The sequence below is a fragment of the Chlorocebus sabaeus genome, chromosome 8, assembly GCF_047675955.1.
Source record: "Chlorocebus sabaeus isolate Y175 chromosome 8, mChlSab1.0.hap1, whole genome shotgun sequence".
Taxonomy (NCBI): Eukaryota; Metazoa; Chordata; class Mammalia; order Primates; family Cercopithecidae; genus Chlorocebus; species Chlorocebus sabaeus.
The window spans coordinates 116,562,591-116,587,097 of NC_132911.1; the positions used below are offsets into that span (position 1 = coordinate 116,562,591).

The following is a 24,507-nucleotide window of genomic DNA, read 5'->3' on the forward strand; positions in this document are numbered from 1 at the left end:
ATAGAGATTCCAGGAGACCAAAAAGCTGTAATACTAAGAAGGGCAAGTGCTGTAGGTAACACAGGTATAATATCATATCCCCCCTCTCTCTTCACAACCCAGCTGCAACTATTCTTGAGGTGTTAGGTAGCTGGGGTAGGAGACAATGTTCCAGAAGATTGAGCATGGCCCCCACTAACTCTAAGGTTGTCATTAAGATAATTTTCCATTCTGCTGCAAAACCTCTCAGTGACAGAAAGCAAAAGCTCACAGCTCTTGCCAGTTTCTTCTTCAGGCTCTCTTGGCAGAAGCCTATTCTGACTTAGAAGCATCTGCTGATGGTTTCCGATGACTAACATTAGCAGGGAGTCTCCACAAGAATATTTCAAGATCTGAAATGCATGAGAGTGTGTGTTATCTGCACAGCAGGAAACTAAGCTCAAACATTGGTGGAGGCATTATACCCATCTCGCTCTGGAAATGTATTAGTGTTGGTTGTGGTGGTGGTAGTTGCAGTAGTAGTTATAATAGTAATATTATTAGCACTAACATTTTGAACATCTATATTCCAGGCCTTGTTTTAAGTGCATATCTCATATTATCCTTTCAAGAGTCATAAGAAATTAAATTATTGAGACCACAGAAGCCCAGATAAGTTTTTCGTGGTGATCTGTGATTCATTACACAATTATGCAGTGTCTATATTTATAGACAACTAGGTACTTTTTATATTTGTGTATTAGTATATGAGAAATTTTAGCATCAAGAATATAAAATATAGAAAGGACATACAATAAATATTTGCTATTTATTCCTAATTATTCAATAAGTGGTACCACATCTTCAATAGAATATAAAATACTGAAAGTCAATGACTATTATTGTAAGTATTAAACTCTTATGATGTTAAAAAAAACTATGTTGATTCAAGATGTTAAAATGAATCTGCTTCTAACTTTAGTAAAATTGCAATCTATAATTTTATGCATGCAATTATGGAATTAACTAAAATATATGTGATGAAAAAAGAAGTTGCTAAAATATTAGTTTAAGAATAAAATAAACATAAATACTTTTCTAGAATAAACATCAATTCTATCCAAAAAGAGCGATTTTATGTTTGGTTTCTTTATACTTCTCTGTGATTTCATTTACAAAAACATTGATTAAAAGAATGATGATCACACTAGATACTATCGTTTGAATGTCTCCTCTCAAAAATTCAGATATTATTAATGTGATAGTATGAAAGGTGGCAGCTTCAAGAGGTGATGTGCCATGAGGGCTTCTCCCTCGTAAATGGGAATTAGATGCTTATAAAAGAGGCAGCATTAAGCTCCCTTGTCTTTCTCACTTTCCATGTGAGGACACAGTGTCTTCTACTGTCCAATTTCCTTGTTACTCCTCATTGCCACCTGTGATAGGCAGAATACCTAATTAAAGACGTCCACTCTCTTTTTTTTTTTTTTTTTTTTTTTTGAGACGGAGTCTGGCTCTGTCGCCCAGGCTGGAGTGCAGTGGCCGGATCTCAGCTCACTGCAAGCTCCGCCTCCCGGGTTTACGCCATTCTCCTGCCTCAGCCTCCGGAGTAGCTGGGACTACAGGCGCCCGCCACCTCGCCCGGCTAGTTTTTTGTATTTTTAGTAGAGACGGGGTTTCACCGTGTTCGCCAGGATGGTCTCGATCTCCTGACCTCGTGATCCGCCCGTCTCGGCCTCCCAAAGTGCTGGGATTACAGGCTTGAGCCACCGCGCCCGGCCTTTGACGTCCACTCTCTTATCCAAAAAAAGCTGTGAATATATTACCAGACATGTTAAAAGGGACTTCTTGAAGTTGTGATTCAGAGGCCGAGGCGGGCGGATCACAAGGTCAGGAGATCGAGACCATGGTGAAACCCCGTCTCTACTAAAAATAGAAAAAATTAGCCGGGCGCAGTGGCGGGCGCCTGTAGTCCCAGCTACTCGGGAGGCTGAGGCAGGAGAACGGCGTGAACCCGGGAGGCGGAGCTTGCAGTGAGCCGAGATTGCGCCACAGCACTCCAGCCTGGGCGACAGAGAGAGACTCCGTCTCAAAAAAAAAAAAAAAAAAAAAAAAAGAATCTTGAGATGAAAAGTTTATTCTGGATTTCTAGAGTGGGCCAAATCTATTCAAACAAGTCTTAAAATTAGAGGAAGATGTCAGAAGAATGTGCAAATGTGACATCAGCAGGACTAGACACATCTTTGCTGGATTTGAAGATAGAGGAAGAAGACTGGGAATGGCCCTCAGGTAAGAGCCAAAAAAAATGAGGATCGAGGAACTACAAGGAACTGAATTCTGCCAACAAGATCAATTAACAGGAAACATTCTTTCCCAGATTTTCCAAAAAGGAATAGGTGTGCTGACAACTTAGTTTTATTGCAGTGAGCCCCATGATGGACTGCTGACCCACAGAATTATAAAATAATGAATGTTTTTATTTATATTAATATTACTAATATTTGTTTTAAGTCACTAAGTTTACAGTAATGTGTTACAGCAGCAATAGAACTGTCATTTTTATAACAGCATCCAGATTTCATCATTCTTATTTCATTTAATAAAGCCACTGGCTTACCCCGCAAATTTACATAAGTCACTTAAGTTTTCCAAACTTGTTTCTGCACCTAAACAATACATACAATAATATTAACTACTTTATACAATTAATAGGAGGATTAAGTGAGAAGATATATAAAAATAGCTTAGGACAGTGCCTGTCACATACACTCAATCTACAATTTAATATAATTAATTAAAAAATCAGTAACAGTCATAAAATTATGAGTTTTATCCTAATATCTTTTCTCTAGCTAGCTAGTACTTAAATGGGAATATTCTTTGTTCACTCCTCAATTTTGGACTAAATATGTGTAACAGAGGTGTCATATATTTCCCAAACATCCATGTACTCCTTCTCCTACCATAGTATAATTCCTAGCTGGTAGCAAGTTGTCCTTAGTAAAGACTATGTTTTCCATTCTTTTTTGTAGCTGAGTATGAGAATGTTGTTAGATTATTGCAAAAATAAGATATAAATAGAAATGTTTTGAAGCAGCATCAAGAAATATTTCTTAAGAGATAGTTTACATTTGTCCTTTGTTTTCCTTATTTATCACTTCCCCCAACCTGCTTCCTAGATGGGTTAGACACCATATTGGAACCTAAGAAAAAGACCACAAATTGGGAACGGTAGGGTAGTGAGTTAGCCTATGACTCTGAGACATTTCTGGAGCTGAGACACCATTAGTCTCGGACCAGATACATATCTTGTTTAAATCTCTGTTATGCTTTTTCTGTCACTGACATCCAAACCTAATAATTGAAAATCCTGTGTATCTTGGTTGTTTTAATTAAGGCCTTCTTTGCCCAGTTTTTTTTCCTCCCCTATGTCGACTCCGAAAAGACTATATTTGGTTGTATAAGTACATTGATTGCCATAACTTATTTGAATTCCTTACTATTTATGCCAAATTATTGTTCAACACAGCTCTGATTATGCATATCATTCCAGTATAATCATAATATTGAGATTAAAGTGGTGAGTATAACCAATGGTTAGTAGTTGGAAGAGTAGCGGAAAAAATACAAACAAAAATGCTTTGTAATTGCATATTTAGCCTACTTTGTTGGTAAGAACCAGAGACATTCCTAGAAAAAGCTGAAAAACATGGAAATAAGCAACTATTTTGTCTAGGAATAATTACTCAGTTATTTCAATAAATAATCCTTAGAAAAACTCCCACATGACAGTTACTTCATTCGATATAAGGATGCATGGACTGAAGAACTGGTTTTTGTCCTTAAGGGTTAAACTAAGGAAAAGAAGTGCACAAACATGTAAGTACAATGTGACAACACATGGGTCAATTATGCAGAGTAAGTTTTCCTAATCTAGGAGGGAAGACAGGACAGGCTTCTAGGAAAAGGTAAAAGATTACTTGAGTCCTAGAAGATGCCATTAATAAACAGGGTCACGAGATTGGAGATGTATAAACAAAGTGAGAAAGTACATTCCCTACAGAAGGAGTGGTTTATCCCCAAACCATAGGGTCCTGGAAGTGCTTTGGGGGCTAAATAGAGTGTTGAAATATGAGTCTAAAAATACAAGAGTAGTTTAGGTTGTCCACGGCTTCCTCTATAAAGCTATGCAGAACCATTTAAATATTTTACAAAGAAGAAGACATTATGTCATCTCAGAATAAAACATCACACTGAATTTTTTGGAAAGTGACAGGCTTGGAGTAAGCAGAAAAATGAGATGAAGATTCACTAATTGGAAAGCTGGTTAATAATCCAAAGGAGAATAATGGAAACCTGAGTGAGAGGGAGTTAACCTCAAGGCATACTAATTAACTATAATGAATTCATTGGACTTTGTATTTAGATATGTGAAGGAAAAGGAGAAGAATGTAAAATGAAAAATGTTTGAATTCTTAATATAGAGGAACACTAATATTTAAGGACAAGGTCACTAGCAAAAGCCTGGAAACGTAGGGGGAAATTCAGGAAAACAGAACTAAGAGGCCGGGGAGGATAAATTTTCAAGCAGCAGGAAGTAGTCAATAATATCACTCACTCTATATACCTTACGCCTTTCTTTTACTTCGTTTATTATTTTAAAATATGTTTTCATTATAAAATGAAGCATATGTATTATTCGATACAGAATTTTTTGTTAGTACAAAATTAAAGGGGAAAATGCATGTAATCTTATATACAGAGATAATTCTTTTTAACTTTTAAAAAAAGAAATTTTCTTTCTTTTTCTTTCTTTCTTTCTTTTCCCTTTCTTTCTTTTTTCCTTTCCTTTACTTTCCTTTACTTTCCTTTTCTTTCTTCCTCTCTCCCTTCCTTCCTTCCTACCTTCCTTCCTTCCTTCCTCCTTCCTTCCTTACTCCTTCTTTCCTTCCTTCCTTCCTTCCTTCTTCCTTCCTTCCTTCTTCCTTCCTTCCTTCCTTCTTCCTTCCTTCCTTCCTTCTTCCTTCCTTCCTTCTTCCTTCCTTCCTTCTTCCTTCCTTCCTTCGTTCCTTCCTTCCTTCTTCCTTCCTTCCTTCCTTCCTTCCTTCCTTCCTTCCTTCCTTCCTCCCTCCCTCCCTCCCTTCCTTCCTTCCTTCCTCCCTTCCTTCCTTTCTTTTTCTTTCCCTTTATAAATATACTTTTTAATTTTCTTGAGATAGGGTCTTGCTCTGTCACCCAGGCTGGAATGCAGCGGCAGGGTTATAGCTCATGCATCCTTAAACTCCTGGGCTCAAGTGATCCTTCCACTCCAGCCTCCTGATTAGCTGGGACTAAAGACATGTGCCACCATGCCCACCTGGCTAATTTTTAAAAAATGTTTTGTAGAAAAAGGGTCTTGCTATGTTGCCCAGGATGGTCTCAAATTCCTGGCCTCAAGTGATCCTCTCACCTTGGCTTCCCAAAGTAGCTCGCAGATATGAGTCCCTGCATCTGGCCTCTTTTTTTCTTTATTGATATGTATTTATCTTTATTTTGTATTATTTTTATTATTTTATTTTTATTTATTGATATTTATTATTTTTATTATTTTATTTTTATTTTTATTTCTTGATATTTAATTTTATTGTACCTGCACAGAGTAATTCACTTTAAATAAAATATTTCAACTAAATAAACCATTTGAACAACAAAAAAAATAAGTACTATTGGCAGGGGCTAGGAATAGTTAAGGATGTGCTATACAGGTATGGTTCACTTAGGAGGAGGGGAAAAAAAGATCGGCACTTTTGAAGTTGTGCTGCCAAGCCTGGGTGTTCTATAAATAGTGACCAGAACTACTTTTATTGGCTTGGAGAACCTTCTAGTTGTTTTTTAAAATTTCCATCTAATTGTTTTGTATCAAGATCTTCAGTCTACTACTAGGTTCTTTCTGAATCATGCTTTGTTAAGCCTGGCAACCTGGCTTTAATTTCAGTTTATCCCTGTACTGCTGCCTCAGGTTTGCTCTTGTTAGTTCCTACTCCATTATAGTAGATACTGTCAGTGCTCCAGGTGATCAATAATCCTCTTGGATGCGTCTTGCCTTTCCTGTCATCTGTTCATTATCTTGCATACACCATGCATTTGTCTCTAAATGTATACAGCTCTCACTCTTCTGGAGACTGCTTTCAGGCTACAAGAGCCTACTTGGTCCACACATGAGCCCTGAAAGATCTGGGTATCACTTACCCTATGATCATGGGGTACAGAAGTATGAGACCCCAGCTACTTTGCCTTGAGTTGGGATAAACTATCAGTTGTAATTTACACTGCATGAGATCCAGCGGAGGCTTGGATTTTGTCTGAAATTGCACCTAGCTTAACTTCCTTCTTATCCTCCCTCTTTCACTCCCTTAATAGTTTCTCCTGGGTGCACTTTCTTAATGAATCAGCAACATATAATTCCTCGTCTTGGGCCTGCTTTTTTGGGAACATAAATGAAGACAGCTCTAGTCTGTAGAAAAGTGACTTTCTATGCCGGGCTGAGGTTTCAGATCTGGCACTGAAGCTTGGCACAGGTACCAAATCTCCAAATATTTGGCACAAAGAACTAGTGCCTATAAATGGGCTGACTAAATGAAGTGGCAAAAGGCTATCTCTAAAGATGGAAAAGTGACAAGAATTGTTCAGAAGAGTGTTACAGGTGGATTTAAGAGTGTATTCTGATGCCTGAAGAGTTTATGGGGAGAAAGATTAAGATTGTATTTAATGGATCTAAAGAAAACCATAGGCTTAAATGTATTGAATATACCAAAGTAAAATTTCACAGTTTAATTATTTTACCCTTATTATAAATTGGACCTTCACTACTTTCTTTTTTAAATAAGTCAAAGAATGGAAAGAGCTGTCTGAAAAAGAACTTCATCTCCTACTAGAAAAGGCTGTCCTTCTTTACATGAATTTAAGTTTGGGGTAAGTGTCCACAAAAACATAAGAGCAGAGAAAAACTCACTTATTACTTCACTTCAACAGAAATCAAATCTATGTTTCAGAATGATGTGAAATGTTGTAATGAAGTTTTATCAGAACTATATGAAAAACCCAGTAACTATGCCTTATGGTAGCTCTAGAGAAAATAATATACAGGTACAAATATTACTTAATATAAATGTAGTTAGCATTTATTTATAAAGCAGTACAAATACCAACAAAATATTTGCTATTCATTGTGCACTCATCTTAGACTGTGCTGTATCAAAGCACCTAGTAAATTCCAAATAATATATACTGCTTATTCATATTAATTAATTATTTTAATAACCGGTCACCCACTATGAACTAGGTACTATGCTTATGCTTACACATCCTTAATTACTCAACATATCTCAATATACATATAATGGTCTGTCTGATAATGTCATTCACTAAAAGTCATCTTTGGAATAAGGGATGGTATGAAAAATAAACATATATAATTCCTTAAACTTACAAGATAATTTCTAATGTACAAAGTGCTGTTTGATTTATTAACTTGTGTGGCACTTCAAGACTCCTATGACATGGTGAGGTATGGATGATTACTTCTGATTTAAAGATGAGAAAACTGAGATTCAGAGAGGTGAGATGATCTGCACAACAATTCAGGGCTTTTGACTCAGGTTCACATTCTATCCATGCCTTATTCCACAAAAGGAAGGCGTTTATAAGTAGGGTGGGAAGCTCCAAAGTGAATTTTTAAATATGTACACTTAAAATCATTCCAGTTCCTATACCTCCTTCATTAATTCACCTTGATCATGGAAAGCCATATTCTCTAAATCTTAACATCCAAAAGCAATATGAGGCAAATTTAAAACAAAGTAAATAGTCATAGTTTTAAAATACAAAAACAAATATATGCTTTTGTCTAGTGTTATGCAACACTTTTTAAAGCCATAGTCAATACTTATTCTTTTGATGATATATTTTATTTCTTCTGACAATGAAGACTTCTGTTAAGTTAGTGAGAGTTATAATCTGAACTGAAGTCAACCTCATATGCCTGTCTTTATTCTCTGTGAATTAGGTTCTTCTATGCCTAGTTAATTTAATCTTTCATTACTTACCTCTCAATGAATTGTATTTTCTTCATTGTGAGATTTGCTGATATCCTGGAGTCATCAAAATTATCCTCATAACAATAACTTAGTATTGATAAAAGTGTATTACATTTAAAGAGAGCAGGGGGGTGGTCAAAATGCCATAAAGAATTATGCTGCTGTACATTTTCAGCTTAGTTCTTTACATTATATGGAAGAATTGTCTAACTAAAATCATTATAATTTTAATATAATTTACATGTTTATATTGGAAGAATCACATCTCAAAAATCTATGAGCAACCTAACAAAGTAAAGGTAGCTAACACTAGCATGTGTTTTAATCAGCTAGATTTTCTCCAACCAGATATGGATAAAAATAGAAGAAATAAGCATATTATCAATTTTCAGGCTATAGTGGAATGTGCTAGAATTATTCTAGAAGCAAACTGGAATGTTAAATATTGCATTAGTCTCTGTTTATACTAGATGAGGAGATAAAAACAAAATGATGTATATCATTATCTCCTTGTCTCAGAGTTTTTTGGTGAGAAATAACAGAAAACCATTTTGGCTGGGTTAAGTAAAATATGTATTTTAAGTTATGAATGTTGGTTGATATTTAATTTATGTTAATGAGTAAAACATAACTATAAAAATGAATACATATGTTAAAACATCATTTGTTTGTCCACGATGTGAATGACTTCATTACTGAATGAGATCATAGTTTTTGAATACTGGAAGAATATTTCCTCAAATTTTTTGTGCCATTCACAATGTAATCACTACAGACTCAGTACACTTCAAAATTGAATCTTTAGTATCAGCATTTTCTTCTTCACTTTCTATATCTACACAATGAAGAAAAGTTCTGATTTATTCAGTTTGCCTATTTCTATAGTGTAAATCATACCACTATGTCCAAACTGAAGCTGCCAAAGAGACTGAATACAGATTGGGGAATAGATGTATAGTATTTCATGATTATATAGTAGCTCCAGCATACAGTCAAAATAGATTTAAATAACCTCATGGGCATAGCTAATAGTAAAGACTAGCAAGAGATTATGAAATAATGAGTTTTGTGTAACTATTATTTTTGTTTTTAACATAACATTATATTTTAGTCCAGATGATTTCACTTTTATTATTGGATATGCTTAACAACCAGCTTGTTATATTCCTTATAATTACATTAGCAGCTCTCAAGAGCTGATAAAAGTTACTTCCAGCATACCGCTGTATGGGATCTTCTTGGAAAATGAAGGTGGAAGGGTTAGGGACAGCGTAACTTTGGCTGAAGTCCCCTTCAGGACCACCCAGCATGGCAGAAAGATAGTTTTTCAGCTTTTAAAAATTATGGAAAGCAGATGGATGCTGTGAAGCAAAAAAACTAACATGGATTCAAGTCTACTACAGGCCCAGTTTCACCTTTTTTTTCTCACTCTTCCCCCTAATAATCTACCTGAGTACAATGTAAAATCCATGAGGGATAAAATTGTGTTATAAATGATATAAGGGAATTATGATAAAAAGGATCTTTGAACCAGGCGCGGTGGCTCACGCCTGTAATCCTAGCACTTTGGGAGGCCGAGGCGGGCATGTCACAAGGTCAGGAGTTCAAGATCAGCCTGGCCAACATGGTGAAACCCCATGTCTACTAAAAATGCAAAAATTAGCCAGGTGTGGTGTTGTGTGCCTATAATCCCTGCTACTCGGAGGCTGAGGCAGGAGAATTGCTTGAACCTGGGAGGCGAAGGTTGCAGTGAGCCAAGATGGTGCCATTGCACTCCAGCCTGGGTGACGTAGTGAGACTCCATCTCAAAAAAAAAAAAAAAAAAGAAAAAAAAAAAGAAAAAAAAGGAACTTCGAATCTTCAGCTTCAAGAACTACACCTGGGATTAGTAGCTACTGAATACATGTTTATTTGAATGAATAAATAAGCAAGCATTCCCCAGTAGAAAGGAGGCCTCAATGATAGAACCAGTTGTAAAATTTGGGAGGACACCTATTAGATAAACGACAACAAGGAGATGGCGATAAAGGAAGAGAAAGGTTATATTGAGAAGATTGGTTCAGGAGTCAACAGAGCAGTGAGGGAGCCAGGAGCAGCAAGTCAGACAATTTGCTTAGAGAAGTTATTTTGGTGGGTTTCAAAGCTCCAGAAAGGAGGGTATGGATCAGCAATAGGACTTCAGTCCCTGAAAAAGGGACTAATGATGACAAGGCAAGATGCCAATCTAACAACTAAAGATAATAGAATGGACACATGGGTGGAAAACAGGACAGATTTTCAATCACTAGCACCAAACTTAAACCCTCAAAAATAAATCCCAAACTTAATTTTCATTTTAGGGAATGTGATGGGATTAAAGTTAAGGGTGACTTCAAGCTGAATTCTAGATATCAGTTTAGGACTAAAATTTTGATTTTTTTGTTTTCCTGCAAAAGTCAACCTAATTGAAAAAAGTGGATTCAATCATATAGTAAGAAGGACTGGACACAGAGTATAAGAAAGGAACTGCATGTTTCTCTCATTTGTTTGTTCTTTTAATTTTTAAAGGCAAATACACTTGAGTAATTCTGATCACTGTATTTTATTTTAATCAGTGCTTTCCAATCTTGGATACGAAAAGCACTTTGTAAGTAATACAAAGGAAATACGAAGGAAAATAGTTAATGGGACACTCACATGCGATAGAGTTGTTCTTTTATCATCAATTAAGAAAAAAATAGGTGAGGGGGTGCTCATGCCTATAATCCCAGGACTTTGGGAGGCCGAGGTGGGTGGATCACGAGGTCAGGAGATGGAGATCATCCTGTCTAACACCATGAAACCCCGTCTCTACTAAAAATACAAAAAAATTGGCCGGGCGTGGTGGCCCACACCTGTAGTCCCAGCTACTCGGGAGGCTGAGGCAGGAGAATGGCTTGAACCTAGGAGGCGGAACTTGCAGTGAGCCGAGATCGCGCCACTGCACTCCAGCCTGGGTGACAGAGCGAGACTCCATCTCAAAAATAAATAAATAAATACATACATAGAAAGTGTTGTTCTGATTATATTAATAACATAAATACATTTTGCAATTTTTATTACTAATGTTACATTTTAAATAGTAGTTCAGATATACTTGAGACATTTAATCTGATTCTTCCATGGATATTTGTTTCCTGGGTTGGGAACGGGCAGTCTTCAATTACATAAAAATGTAACATTAGAAGTATACAGAAATATATGCAAGAACATTTTCTATTAGGCATCCTACTCATTAGCTTTTGCCAGTCGTTCATCACTTCCTTTTTTTTTTTTTTCTCTCCAGACAGAGTCTGGCTCTGTTGGCATGATCTCGGCTCACTGCAACCTCCCCCTCCCAGATTCAAGAGATTCTCCTGCCTCAGCCTCCCTAGCAGCTGGGATTACAGGTGCCTGCCACCGTGCCCAGTTAATTTTTGTATTTTTAGTAGAGACAGGGTTTTGCCAATTTGTCAAGGCTGATCTCAAACTCCTGACCTCAGGTGATCCGTCATCCTCGGCATCCCAAAGTGTTCGGATTACCCGCGTGAGCCACCACACCTGGTCTTTCATCCACTATGTATTCTAACTGTGGCTTTCCATCTAAGACTTTCTTTGAGATCTTTCAGTCTCATGGTTTCAAATAACATCTATAGCTGACAATTTGCAAACTTCCACCTCCATCCTTTTAAAAAAGGATATCTAGATTTTATTTCCAACTTGATATACAATCTAACAGATACTTCAAATATAACAAAGATAAACTGTTTTTTTCTCCTAAACTAGCTCCACCTGTAGCTTTTCTCTTTTACTTGAAATCAATACTGTGCTAATTATTTATGTGCTGCCTCTTAGCTCTAGCCAACCCTTCTGTATTCTGCCCTTTGATATTTGGGTTGGAATACTGCACACTACAATTTTCAGATTATTTTTTTTCTTTAGTGGCTGCCTAAATCTGCTAGCTCACATCCTTTCCTCAGAGGTCGATGAGGAACCACCATGAAAGATTTCCTCCTGTGAAATTTGAGCACCAGATCTAGACTGTTTTTACTGTAAGCTCTTAGGTTCTGGTAATACCACAGTTTTTACTTTTCTTTCTGGATGAAAAAAGGATGGTATCTGTCTATAGAGTTGTTGCTTCTTCATTAATTTTTACTCTTTATGCATTACATATGCAATGCCTGTGTAACAATTACCCAAATTAAATGCCATTCATTTTAAATAGGTAATATAGATTATATTTTTCTGACTAGACCTGTCAGTGTAGTCATTCTTATCAAGAGTGAGTCTAAGACCTTCAAAAATGTGTTTTGTGGGAGTGATATGCTTATTTTTTGGTCTTGTCAGAGCTTAGTTCTTGGACAGTAAAAAATGTATATGCAATTACTTACCTTCTGTGATTGAAACAGATTTTGAAAACAACATTTGTGGGGAGAGGGCAAGGGGTTGCTGCACTTGATGGCCAACATATTGAAGACTACAAGGACAATGGAGGGGATAGTGATTGATGATTGCATGGAAACCAGAAAGAGAAATTACAGCTCACATCATGGTCAGAAAACAATAGACCTTCTATGGTGAACCTGTAGCACTGGGCAGGTATGGCTAAAACATACCCAAAATTTAATTATGCAAGTTACCTAATTACAATGTAATCTGAACTTACAGATTCACAAAGTTTCTTATGTGGAAACTATGGCATTAATTGAGAAGGAATGATCATGAAATTTAAAATAGAGACATTTGGATGCTCTGTGATAAAGTGCAGAATCTTTTTTTAAAATTTTTATTTATTTATTTATTTTATTTTTTTATTTTTTTATTTTATTTATTTATTTATTTATTTATTATTTATTATTATTATACTTTAAGTTGTAGGGTACATGTGCATAACGTGCAGGTTTGTTACATATGTACACTTGTGCCACGTTGATGTGCTGCACCCATCAACTCGTCATTTACATCAGGTATAACTCCCAGTGCAATCCCTCTCCCCTCCCCCCTCCCCATGATAGGCCCCGGTGTGTGATGTTCCCCTTCCCGAGTCCAAGTGATCTCATTGTTCAGTTCCCACCTATGAGTGAGAACATGCGGTGTTTGGTTTTCTGTTCTTGTGATAGTTTGCTAAGAATGATGGTTTCCAGCTGCATCCATGTCCCTACAAAGGACACAAACTCATCCTTTTTTATGGCTGCATAGTATTTATTTCTATTATTATACTTTAAGTTCTAGGGTGCATGTGCATAACGTACAGGTTTGTTACATATGTATACTTGTGCCATGTTGGTGTGCTGCACCCATCAACTCGTCAGCATCCATCAACCTGTCATTTACATCAGGTAAAACTCAGAATGCAATCCCTCCCCCTCCCCCCTCCCCATAATATGTCCTGGTGTGTGATGTTCCCCTTCCCGAGTCCAAGTGATCTCATTGTTCAGTTCCCACCTATGAGTTAGAACATGTGGTGTTTGGTTTTCTGTTCTTGCGATAGTTTGCTGAGAATGATGGTTTCCAGCTGCATCCATGTCCCTACAAAGGACACAAACTCATCCTCTTTTATGGCTGCATAGTATTCCATGGTGTATATGTGCCACATTTTCTTAATCCAATCTGTCACTGATGGACATTTGGGTTGATTCCAAGTCTTTGCTATTGTGAATAGTGCCGCAATGAACATACGTGTGCATGTGAAAGTGCAGAATCTTAAAACTCAGTCTTTCAGAGTTATTTCTGCCAGTTTCTGCCATTCCATTTTTCCTTTCCCTGAAGTCCTAGCAAAAACTTCACCTGAGGCAATTGCCTTACAATGAGGCATTTATTCTCTTCAATACCCACCACCATCACCTTTCATTCTCCACACAGAACAATCAAATAGAGAACTCTCAGTGGTGATGGAAATGGCCAATATGGTAGCCACTAGCAATGTAAGGCTAATTTGAATTGTGATGTGATAAACTTGCTAAATACATTCTAGATTTCAAAGATTAAGAATAAAAAGAGAGATGGTAAATTCTTGCATTAATTTTATGCCAAATACATGTTGAAATTATATCTGTGGTTAAATAAAATATACAATTAAAATTAATTTTATCTCTTAAAAATGTGGCTACTGAAAAATTTAAAACTAAATATGCAGCTCACATTCCATTTCTATCAGCTAGACCAATACCCTTCAAACTCTTGCTCACATAAATAAAAAGATTTTGGAAACTGTGCTTTCTCACAATTTTACATTGACATCTATTATTTAAAATTCTTAGTGTGAATAGATGCAAAGGATGTAATTTCTACTTTAATTTTGCAAGTATTTTAAATATAGTTTTCTCAAAATCTTGCATCATTAGCTAACTCAATTTATAGAAAGTGTCCATATTTTATAAATGCAAAAACTGTAAAATCAATTAGACAAATCAGAAACTCTTTCTGTCTAAAAATGTCAGACTTTTTGTCTTAATTAAAATTGACCTACAATATCCTAACTATCATGAATTCTATATAAGGATAAATAGACATACAAATAGTGGAATTGAAAAATAGATGAATGGATGAATGACAATTAGATGATAGATGACAGGTAGATACATAACATACATACTTGTATACATAAATAGATACATAGAGAAATAGATGATAGATTCACAGATGCATAGATGCAGACATGGGCATTTCTATGAATTTGTTGCTTAGTTAATATGATGTGATTCCCTTCAAATATGTCTTAGTGAAGCTTTTTGTTTCTTTGCTTTGTCTCAAGATCTGTCCCTCAGGAGCTATGAATCTGGGATTTCCTATTCTAATTCTCCAGAGTTTTATTTACACTCAAGCAATGTAATATATTAATATTCCAGTTGGAGAAGTAATATATGATTCTCTTTTGAAACTTGGAAAAACAAGTACAAGAGGGAAAGTGACAAAGAAGAACAAACAGATTCAGGTACGTCTTCAGTCTTCATTTCACACTTGGAGCTGATGTTGAATGTGCACATTAATGCAACAAGAACAATTAATTCAAAGACTAGGTATGTTTAAAGTACTAGTCTAATATTTTAACTTGCTGTTATGAAGAAACCCTCAAATATTTTCATCACTCAAATGCCATAATTAAAGGAAACACTCCCTTACAGAAGCTTGTGGAAGGAGCATAAACGAACATCAAAAATGTATATTAGTTTAGATTACAATGCTCAGTTATTATATTTTGTTTTCTGTGAACTTAATTGCAATGTTTGTAAACTGATTAGTAATAATGACTATAATTTAATGTTTAATGTTTTAGAATAAGACAGTCACCTATAAATTATTCAATCACATAATGAAATATAGAAGAAAATTATATGCAATGATAATTTTGGATTAATACATGTTAAGTCCAGTAAATAACAGGAAAGAAATATGTTTCTTGAGGAGATGGCAGCATTTGGCAATAAAAATAAGTGTCATTTAAAGTGAACTTGCTTTATATCAGGAACTTCATATGTTCCTTTCTGTATGACCTTATGATATGGTATTATGACCTCTAATCTATGAAAAAGAAACTGTGGTTGGGCTCTCATAGTGAGAGTAACAGCCTAGATTGAAACTTGATTAAATCAAATTTTAAATCTCAGGTTACTTTTTCCATCAACCATGTACTTTTTTTGGTACATTTAGAACACCATAATTGCTCAAATATACAGAAAATCATGAACAATAATTACTGAACAAATTATAAATACAGACGTATTAAGCACCTTGGTTAATTCGGATGTATGCAAACTAGTATAGCTGTGTGTTTATGATTTATACCAACCATTTCCTTCTGAAAAGCGTTCCAAGGAGTAATCTATGAAAGCAAATACCTCTAACAGTGTTTTTTAAACTGTGTACTATAACCTGTTAGTGCATCATGAAATTAATTTAGTGGGACATAATCAATGTTTTAATAATAAACAGATTACAGTCGACTAGAATGGAAAATACAGGAGCACATTCATGTGAAGGAAAATGTTTCATATGTGTGAAACTGTGGTGTGTGTGGTGTGTGTGTGTGTGTGTTTGAACTGGGTCACAAGATAAAATATAATTCTTACTGTGACTCATGATGAATAATTCTTGTAAACCAATTTCCGTAAGACATCTTAAAAAAGAGTTAAGCTAACTGATCAAAATTAAATGTCTATATTTATTAATTAAAAATAGCAAAGAACTGAAAGTAATTATGTTCTCCTAAGAAAATAATTTGCATTTTTGGAGAAAAAAGAGAAATACATTTGAGTAGATTAGGTAATATACACAAGTAGAAATGTGACAACCTCTGAAACTTCATTTAATTCCATAATGATAATGATTTAAAGTTAGCAAAGCAGACATCTTATAGAACATGAGATAATGCCACATTTTGATGACAATTACATGTAATTGCGAAGACAAAACAATATCTCTATCTCAATGAAAGATTAATTAAATGTGTTTATTCCATATTTTATAATGAATTAGCTGTGTCTATCTTAGAAAAATATATTTATACCTTCCTGTGAGATAAGTCTTTGTACCTACATGTATCTCGTAAAGTACACAGCTCTGACCTTTGCTAACTATGTGATCTTCGACAAGTTATTTACAGGTTTGCTTAAATGCAAATAATAAAAGTATCTCCTTCGTGAGAGTCTTACAAGGAATAAATAACTCATAAAAAGTGCCAGAAAAAAACTTCTGAGAATAGTGTACAGCATGCTGCTAAGTGTTCAACAAATGTCAGTTTTCCAAGTACTTCATGTTTTTTTGTTTTTTTCTCAACAACCAATAATTTGCACAGAGAAAGAAATCAATAAATATTTGTTGCACTGAATTGAACTGACGACAGAGGTTGGGTGGATAACATGATTTCCTTCATGCAACGGAGGGATTTGATTTAGAAATTTACTCAAGTTTATAGAGATAATTTGGGGCAGGGTAGGTTTCTGATCTAGTTCTTCTGATTTATAAATCAGGGCTCTTCTGTGAAACAAATCTAATTGTCCCTGTGTTGAGTCTTAAACCAACTCTGCTGATCTTAGAATTAGGTTTCAAGAACTTGACAGGTGATCACAAAAATTCCCAGGAGGCAATATTTACTTTAATAACAATGAATTAATAATGTATTTTAAGGCCTTATTAGCTTTACTAACAACTGTGTTTGCATTATTTTACTTATTTCTTATGATACTATAAAATATGTGTCTTTATTATTCACATTTCATAGATAAAGAAACAACATGAGAGAGGTTAAATAACTTAAAGTTATCTGAAAATTATACATCAGTATATGAAACACAATCTGGCCCAATTTCAAGAGCTCTACCACCAAACTTTTTAAAATCTAGCCCAAAGAAGCTATCACACAATCTGAAGATCTGAGAGAAATGATGAATTTTCCTATTTAGGTCCTCTCTACTGTTATAAAATCAAGTCTTACAAACAGAAGCAAGATAGCAGGATAGTAAGAGCAGGAAAGAAAAACCAGCAAAATTTTCAGCTGCTTTTACATTCATTGTATTATAATTTTGCTTGAGGTATAGTGGCACATACATATTTAGATGTGTTACTCATATTAGAATCAAATAGAAAGGCAATTCAACTTTTTGAAATATCCATAATATAAATTCTTATTAATGCAGAGCACATTAAACAAACTATTCCAAATAAATAGTTATGTGATATATAGCAATACAGAAACATTGAAATGAAAGTCGACTATGTATAAAAACATGATTGACCTGAATATTGTATCAAACAGAAAAGATACAACAGCTACTATTCATGATTCCTTTTAAAAAGAATACACTTAACAACCTTCAAAAATGTATCTCAGAGCATTCCTTTATAATTTTAACATTTTCATGTATACATTATTAGCTTGGAGCAGAGTTGTATTATTTTTTTTTTCCAAATTTCTCATATAAACTTGGTTTATAAACAGATAAGTAGGGAAAATTGCCAAAATTCTACTTGAGTTACAAATTTTCTGTACTGCATGCTCCGTATTATTTCTTTGCCTTTGTCTTTATGATTATGACTTTTTTTTGACCACAGATGGTGTTCTCTTACCTTATTTGTATTCACTGCAGTGATGACCCAGACACACTGTGCGTTGCTATCATACTGGAATGGAAAGTTGGGAGATGTAAAGGTACCACTTGGTCCTTGAAGATTAGAGCCACACGTTTTCACTAAAAGAGAAATTGCGTTTTAAAAGATGAACATATGCCACATGTAAAATTACAACAATAAAATATCTTGCAAATAGACTTTAAATTCAAAATGATACAATTATAACCACATTGAAATATACATTATGGTATTCTAATGTCACTTATGAAAATACAGTGTTTATAACACCCTGGGATTCACGAGCTCAATATTTTCAACGTTAATGAAAAACTAGTTATGAATAGAAATGTGAGGCATGATAAATTGTTCTCTGATTTTAAATAGGTGTGTTTAATTAGAGAAAGGCATACTCACTCAATATTATGTTAACAAAAACATACAAAGAGAGTGAAACAGAGCCTTGGATTAATGAAGTAATCTAAAAAGTGTTTTTATTTGTGTTTGTTAAGTACCCTAGGACTCACAATCGCGCAGCTGAGAACCATCAATAGTAAAACTTCTCTTTCTGTACTTACAACTATGAATTAAAGAACTAGACTAAAAAAAAAAAAAAAAAAGTTACATTTAAGTAATTTTAATGAATTCCCACAAAAGTTGAAAGTTGTAGAATTTTCTGTTTTCTAACTCATCTTTCCTCTACTTAATAAATGAGTTAGTGACCATACTGTTTCTGTTTCTTAACTTGCTTCCTGACCACCACGAATTTCTGGATGCCACTACTTTTGATCTGGATTTCTTTGCCCCATTCTATCAAATCCTGCCCATATTATCATTTTCTAATCCATCAAAAATAATCTGATTCATGTTTAAATGATGAACAGTTAAATGTATATTTTCATATGCACTTAAATTTGTGCATAGTTACTTTCATCACCACTTTGAAAATCAGTTTATGGACCTCCTAAAAGTTTGGTTGACATGGTCAAAGTCATGCTTCTAGTACAGAGTAGTCGGAATTTTGGCCCAGGTCTTCTGACTCAAGTCTTGTTTTTTAAATCACTAAAAGTGTGTCTTTCTTGTATGTTACATGTAGATTTCTTTATTAGCTTCTTTTCTTTATAGCATAAATCTATTTCAGACAACTTTCCTGCAACTTGATGGTTATATCTTATGTTGATTTAATAGTTACAGTACTTTTAATCATATTGTGAGTGTGTGTATATAATTTCTATATTTTAATCAATAAAATCATATTATTTTGTATAGAAAAAATAATAAATTGTATTTTTTTCCCTTACCATTATTTGCAATTCAATCTTTTTTCCAATTTACTACTTAACTTCTTGTAAATATTCTATGCTCACTACTCCATTTTCCTCTCCCCTTTCAGTCTTCAAAATATTTCAGTCTGATTCCCATTCTCATTTCAGTGTTTAAATTGTTTTTTCAAAGCCAGCAATGAACTCATAATTGCTAAATATAGTATCTCTTCATTTTTTCCACATATTTGATATCTTAGCAGCAATGCAAAGTATTGATAAGCTTTGAAATTCTCTGCCTTCCCTCACATAGTATTAAGCTCTCCTGATTATTTGCATGTATGTTTTAAATAGTTCTGCTCTACCATATTATTTGTTCTGGTTTTGTTTTCCCCATCTGACCCTTAAGTAGCATAATTCTAAATTGATTTAATCTCCTCTTTTCTATTTGGTCCATGGTTTCTCTGAATAGTTAAACTAATTCACTTCTATGACTGGAAAAGACATTTCTGTGTTGATAGCTCTCAAATCTACATCACCAGTTTTGGTATCTCTCCTGATTTCTAGGTTAGTTTTCTGTCCACTGGACATTCCATTAGATACTTTTAGGAAGTGCTTTCAATTAAATATTTCTTGAATAGACTATCCAGCTCCTTGCCTTGCATAATATATACTCCTCATGGTCTATTCTGTTTTCCTCCTTGGAAACATCTCTGTTTTGCTTCATCTCTTCTCTTCCCAGTGTCCAGTGCTTCTTCCTCATTTTTCTTGTACTGGTAATAGCTACTTAACCCCTTTTCCAGACTCCAGTTTCTCTCTCTGTTACATCCTGCTCACTCCTACTATATTTACCTTTCTAAAACACAGATTTCATTACCTAATTGCATGAAAACTTGGTATCTATTTCAGATGGAATAAAGTACAAATTTCCTAACAGAGAATATAAAATTATTCCTATGAGGACGTAAATTTATTTTCGACTACAATTACCCACCATTTTACATAGTCATACACTTTACTTGTGCCAGAACAGACATCTTGCTCTTCTTTGAATTCACCATACTCGTTATAATTTTCTACATTTGTCATGCTGTTTTCCAGGTTTAGAATATTATTCCTTCTTACATTTACTTGCAGATATTCTATAAAACAAAGCCAAGGTGATGTGCCACTTCTTTCCATAAGAAGGGTTTTTAATTCTTCCACCAAGGGTTTTGTAATGGATTGTACAGTTCATAGCACGTTATTTGAACAGCACATTTATACAAGTGTTTAGGTGCTAGTGGCCTGATAGGGAATGCAGCTTGAAAGAGTCTAAGAACTTTATAGAAATGAGAAATTTATACCAATCACAACGCAATTGGTTTGTAGTAGCTATAACTTTCTGATTGAATATACTGCTTCTCTGAGTGGTACTTACTACTTCGTAATTCTCTGGCATCCTTTGTTTTCTAAACTATATACACACTTCGAATCTTTTGAAGTCAAGGCCTTGTTTATCATCTTTGTTAACTACTACTGCAATGGCTTTCATGATGTACATATGTTTGCTAAAGAAACAAATATTCAAGTTCTTTGGCACAGCTCTTAAATTAACTATAAAATAGTGCTCTCTTCATGCTGATGAATAATCTTTACAAATATGTTTCAGAGTGAAAAACTTTCTTCTATGAAAATGATTTTATTTTCTGTAAAAATAAAGCAAAAACATTTATAAAATGACAAGTAACAATCACCTGTAAATATTTTGATCTGCTTATCTGCTTCCATCCAAACCTGACGGTAACCACTTAACAAGTCGTCTGTCTACAGACATTTTTGTTTTGCGGCAATACGAGTTTTTGCATATTTCTTGTTTTCTTAATGTATTTGTGTGTTTTAACAAGCATAGCTAATTCTATAATATTAGTCTCAAGATATATTTTGCATATATCATGATGACTGTTCTAGGTCAGTACCTACAGGATTTTTTCTTTCACAAGTTTAACAGTACAAACAGAAGCTGATAGAACTATTGGACATTTTTGACAGGCTTCCACTATGAGAATAGCACAAGATAATTAGAAGGTTTCTTTAATCCTGCAGTGGGAAATAAGAAGACATGTAGAACAGACCTGCTATTTGAACGGAGTTGCAGCAGTTCACACATAGCAACACAAATACAATGAAGATCTTGGTACATTTACGTGTTACGTTTTATAGTTGAAAAAATCAAAACAAACTCATTATTATGGAAAACCAAACTGTAAAATCTCAGTGGCTTACAACAATAAGTAATTTTTCTCTTCAATTCTATTGTATTTGTGCTTTATACTTGTGTTATTATTGCAGGATTAATTCTTAGAAGATTAGTTAGTTACAATATGTGAGCATTTAAAAATTTGATAAATATGCCTAAATTACTCTCCAAAAATTTGTTCAGTATACTCCCAAAAATAATATTAAAAAGAGAACAGTTCCCCATGCTGTCACCAAAATAATAGTATCAATCATTATGCTTTTGTCATTCTCAAGAATGTCACTGTTTTAATTTCCAATTCTTTCTCTACATTTTTAGTATGCTTTAACAGAAGTCTTTATTGTTGTCTCTATTTTTTGTTCCGACTTTTCTCTTTGTACACATTCCCTCATTTCAATTTTTTCTTACTGATTTATAGAAACTTAATATGTGTTACTAATATTAACCGTTTTATTTGTGCTACAAATATTTTCTTACAGATTTTTGCTTTTGATTTTGCTTTGAATTAATTTTTCTCTACAAACTTAAAAATATGTGTAAATCTGTCAGTGTCTTCTTTTAGATCTTGTATTTTGTATCTCACGCAAGAAAGATTTTCTTCAAATCTAAGATTGAAATACAACCTTTATTTCTCATACTTTGATAGTTTTATTATATTATAATTAAACTTCATCTACAAACTGATGTCTTATGGGGCAAGCTAAAGAAGCATTTATAGTAAATTCTATATTATTGGTCATGAACTAGAACTACCATTTATAATATATTTATATAGACCGTACATAAATGTATAAGAAACCCATATATGTATCTGAGCCTTTTTTTCATATTGACTTACTGATCTATGATTATTCTTCTGCCAGTACCATACTGTTTTAGTTATTTTTTACATACATAGCATACATCTCCCCATTCTTATTCAGTTTCATAATTATATTGATTATTCAATAATATTTATTTTTCCATAAACTTTAGTTGTGTCCATTTGTCAAAGTAAAGAAGAATGGTGTCTGTATTAAATTACATTGATTTCATACATTATTTTGATACAAATTTTCCGCTTCAATGGAGCCTTTAATAACACAAAAGAAATAAATATATGTGATTAGAGTAAATGGACTATAGTAAAGTAGTACATTTGAGAAATTAAGCTGAAATTTCTTAGTATATAAAAACTCCATACTTGCAGTCTCAGAAAAATAGAAATAGTAGAAAAAGAAAAAAAACCTTGTAAATATACCAATGAATGTATGAAATCAAAACAAGTACTGGGTTATAAATAAAATATGACAAATTTGGTCATTAAAGATTAGAACAAAACGTGGATGTCCACACTAGTGATATCATTCAATATTTTCTTAGAGGTTCCAGGCAAGGCAAAAAAATAAAAAAAAATTGGAAAAGAGTTAGAGAATTTGAATAAGAAACACATGTCATTATTTACATGTAATATAATTTTTCTTTCTTACATTCAAGAGATATAATAATTTATCTACCACAATATGCTGTATTATTTTCAAGAGTCCTATATGTTGGCTTTAAAATATATAATTCATATAAAATGTACAGGTTCTTTCTTTTTTCTTTTATTTTCTTTTTCTTTTTTGGTAGATGGAGTCTTGCTCTGTTACCCAGGCTGGAGTGCAGTGTCATAAACTCAGCTCACTGCAACTTCTGCTTCCCAGGTTCAAGTGATTCTAGTGCCTCAGCTTCCCGAGTATCTGGAATTACAGGTGCCCACCAACATGCCCGGTTTTATATATATATATATATATATATATATATATATATATATATATTTATATCTTTTTTTTGTATTTTTAGTAGAGATGGGGTTTCACCATGTTGGCCAGGCTGGTCTTGAACTCCTGACCTCAGGTGATCAGCCCACCTCGGCCTCCCAAAGTGCTGGGATTACAGATGTGAGCCACCGCGCCCGACTGTATAGGTTTCTTTTATAACAAAAATAGTTGGCAATTCAAATGGAAAGGCCCAATCTATACAAGCAGCAGAAATTACATATAATTTTGAAAAATATATTTAGCAAAAGACATATAAGACAGAAGTCTTATAAAGGAAACTATTAAAAAAACAATGAAAGGGCATTAAATAAAACTTGTAGAAATTGAAAAGTAGGGCACATTCTGAATGGGACAGCTTATTATCATAAAAATGCTAACATCCTGATTTAAGCAGTTTATAAGGAACTAATAGGTTAGTTAATATTTATACATTTCCTATATTTATGATTATCTTAACTTTTAGTGCTTTAGACAGAGTTGCTATTTTATAAAATATTTACTTATTTTATTCACATGCCACCTGTGTTTTTATAAAGGAAGAGTAAAAATGGCTACCTTATACATTTTACAGTACTGTTTGTGGAATATAATGAACCAATATCTGCAGAGACATTGCAAAATACTGTTAACATCGATAGAAGTACAGAAGCAGAAGTCAAAAGATTTATTTCTAGCTTTCCTATCAATGTATTCCTATGTTTTCCTCGGGTAAAACACATACAGTTAACTATGCTTTGGAAAATGCCTAAGAATAAGGTTAAGTACAGTGAAATATGTTTAGCTTTAACTGTAACCTTCAGGCATTTAGATTTGTGCCAGATATAATGTTTCAACTACACAAGTAAGACAAGCTGACATTTTATTTTTTGGTTGAGTAAGGACATGATTTACAGGTTAAGGATTCTTTTTGCACAGAATATGTCAACTGAGGTCTGTCTATAGTTGACTCTAGGTCCGTTGTGCCCTGAAGTACCATTTTTACTCTCTCCTGGAATTTTCCTTCTTGAATTTTTCCATCATAATTTAAAAAATAATATTGAAGGACTTTCATAATCATGCTCCAACAGATTCCTAGAATTTGTAAATTCTATAAAGCTCTTTCCACTCAC

General features: G+C 34.0%; 1 protein-coding gene across 2 annotated transcripts in view; it reads right to left on the reverse strand.

Annotated features, from left to right (window-relative positions):
• The window catches only part of CSMD3 (CUB and Sushi multiple domains 3), a 1,272,067-nt gene that overhangs the window by 658,989 nt on the left and 588,571 nt on the right, over positions 1 to 24,507 (reverse strand). For both annotated transcript variants that reach the window (XM_008001392.3, XM_008001388.3), the window contains one exon: positions 18,096 to 18,217. In XM_008001392.3, coding sequence (XP_007999583.2) covers positions 18,096 to 18,217 — 122 coding nt within the window. The remainder of the gene's footprint in view (positions 1 to 18,095; positions 18,218 to 24,507) is intronic.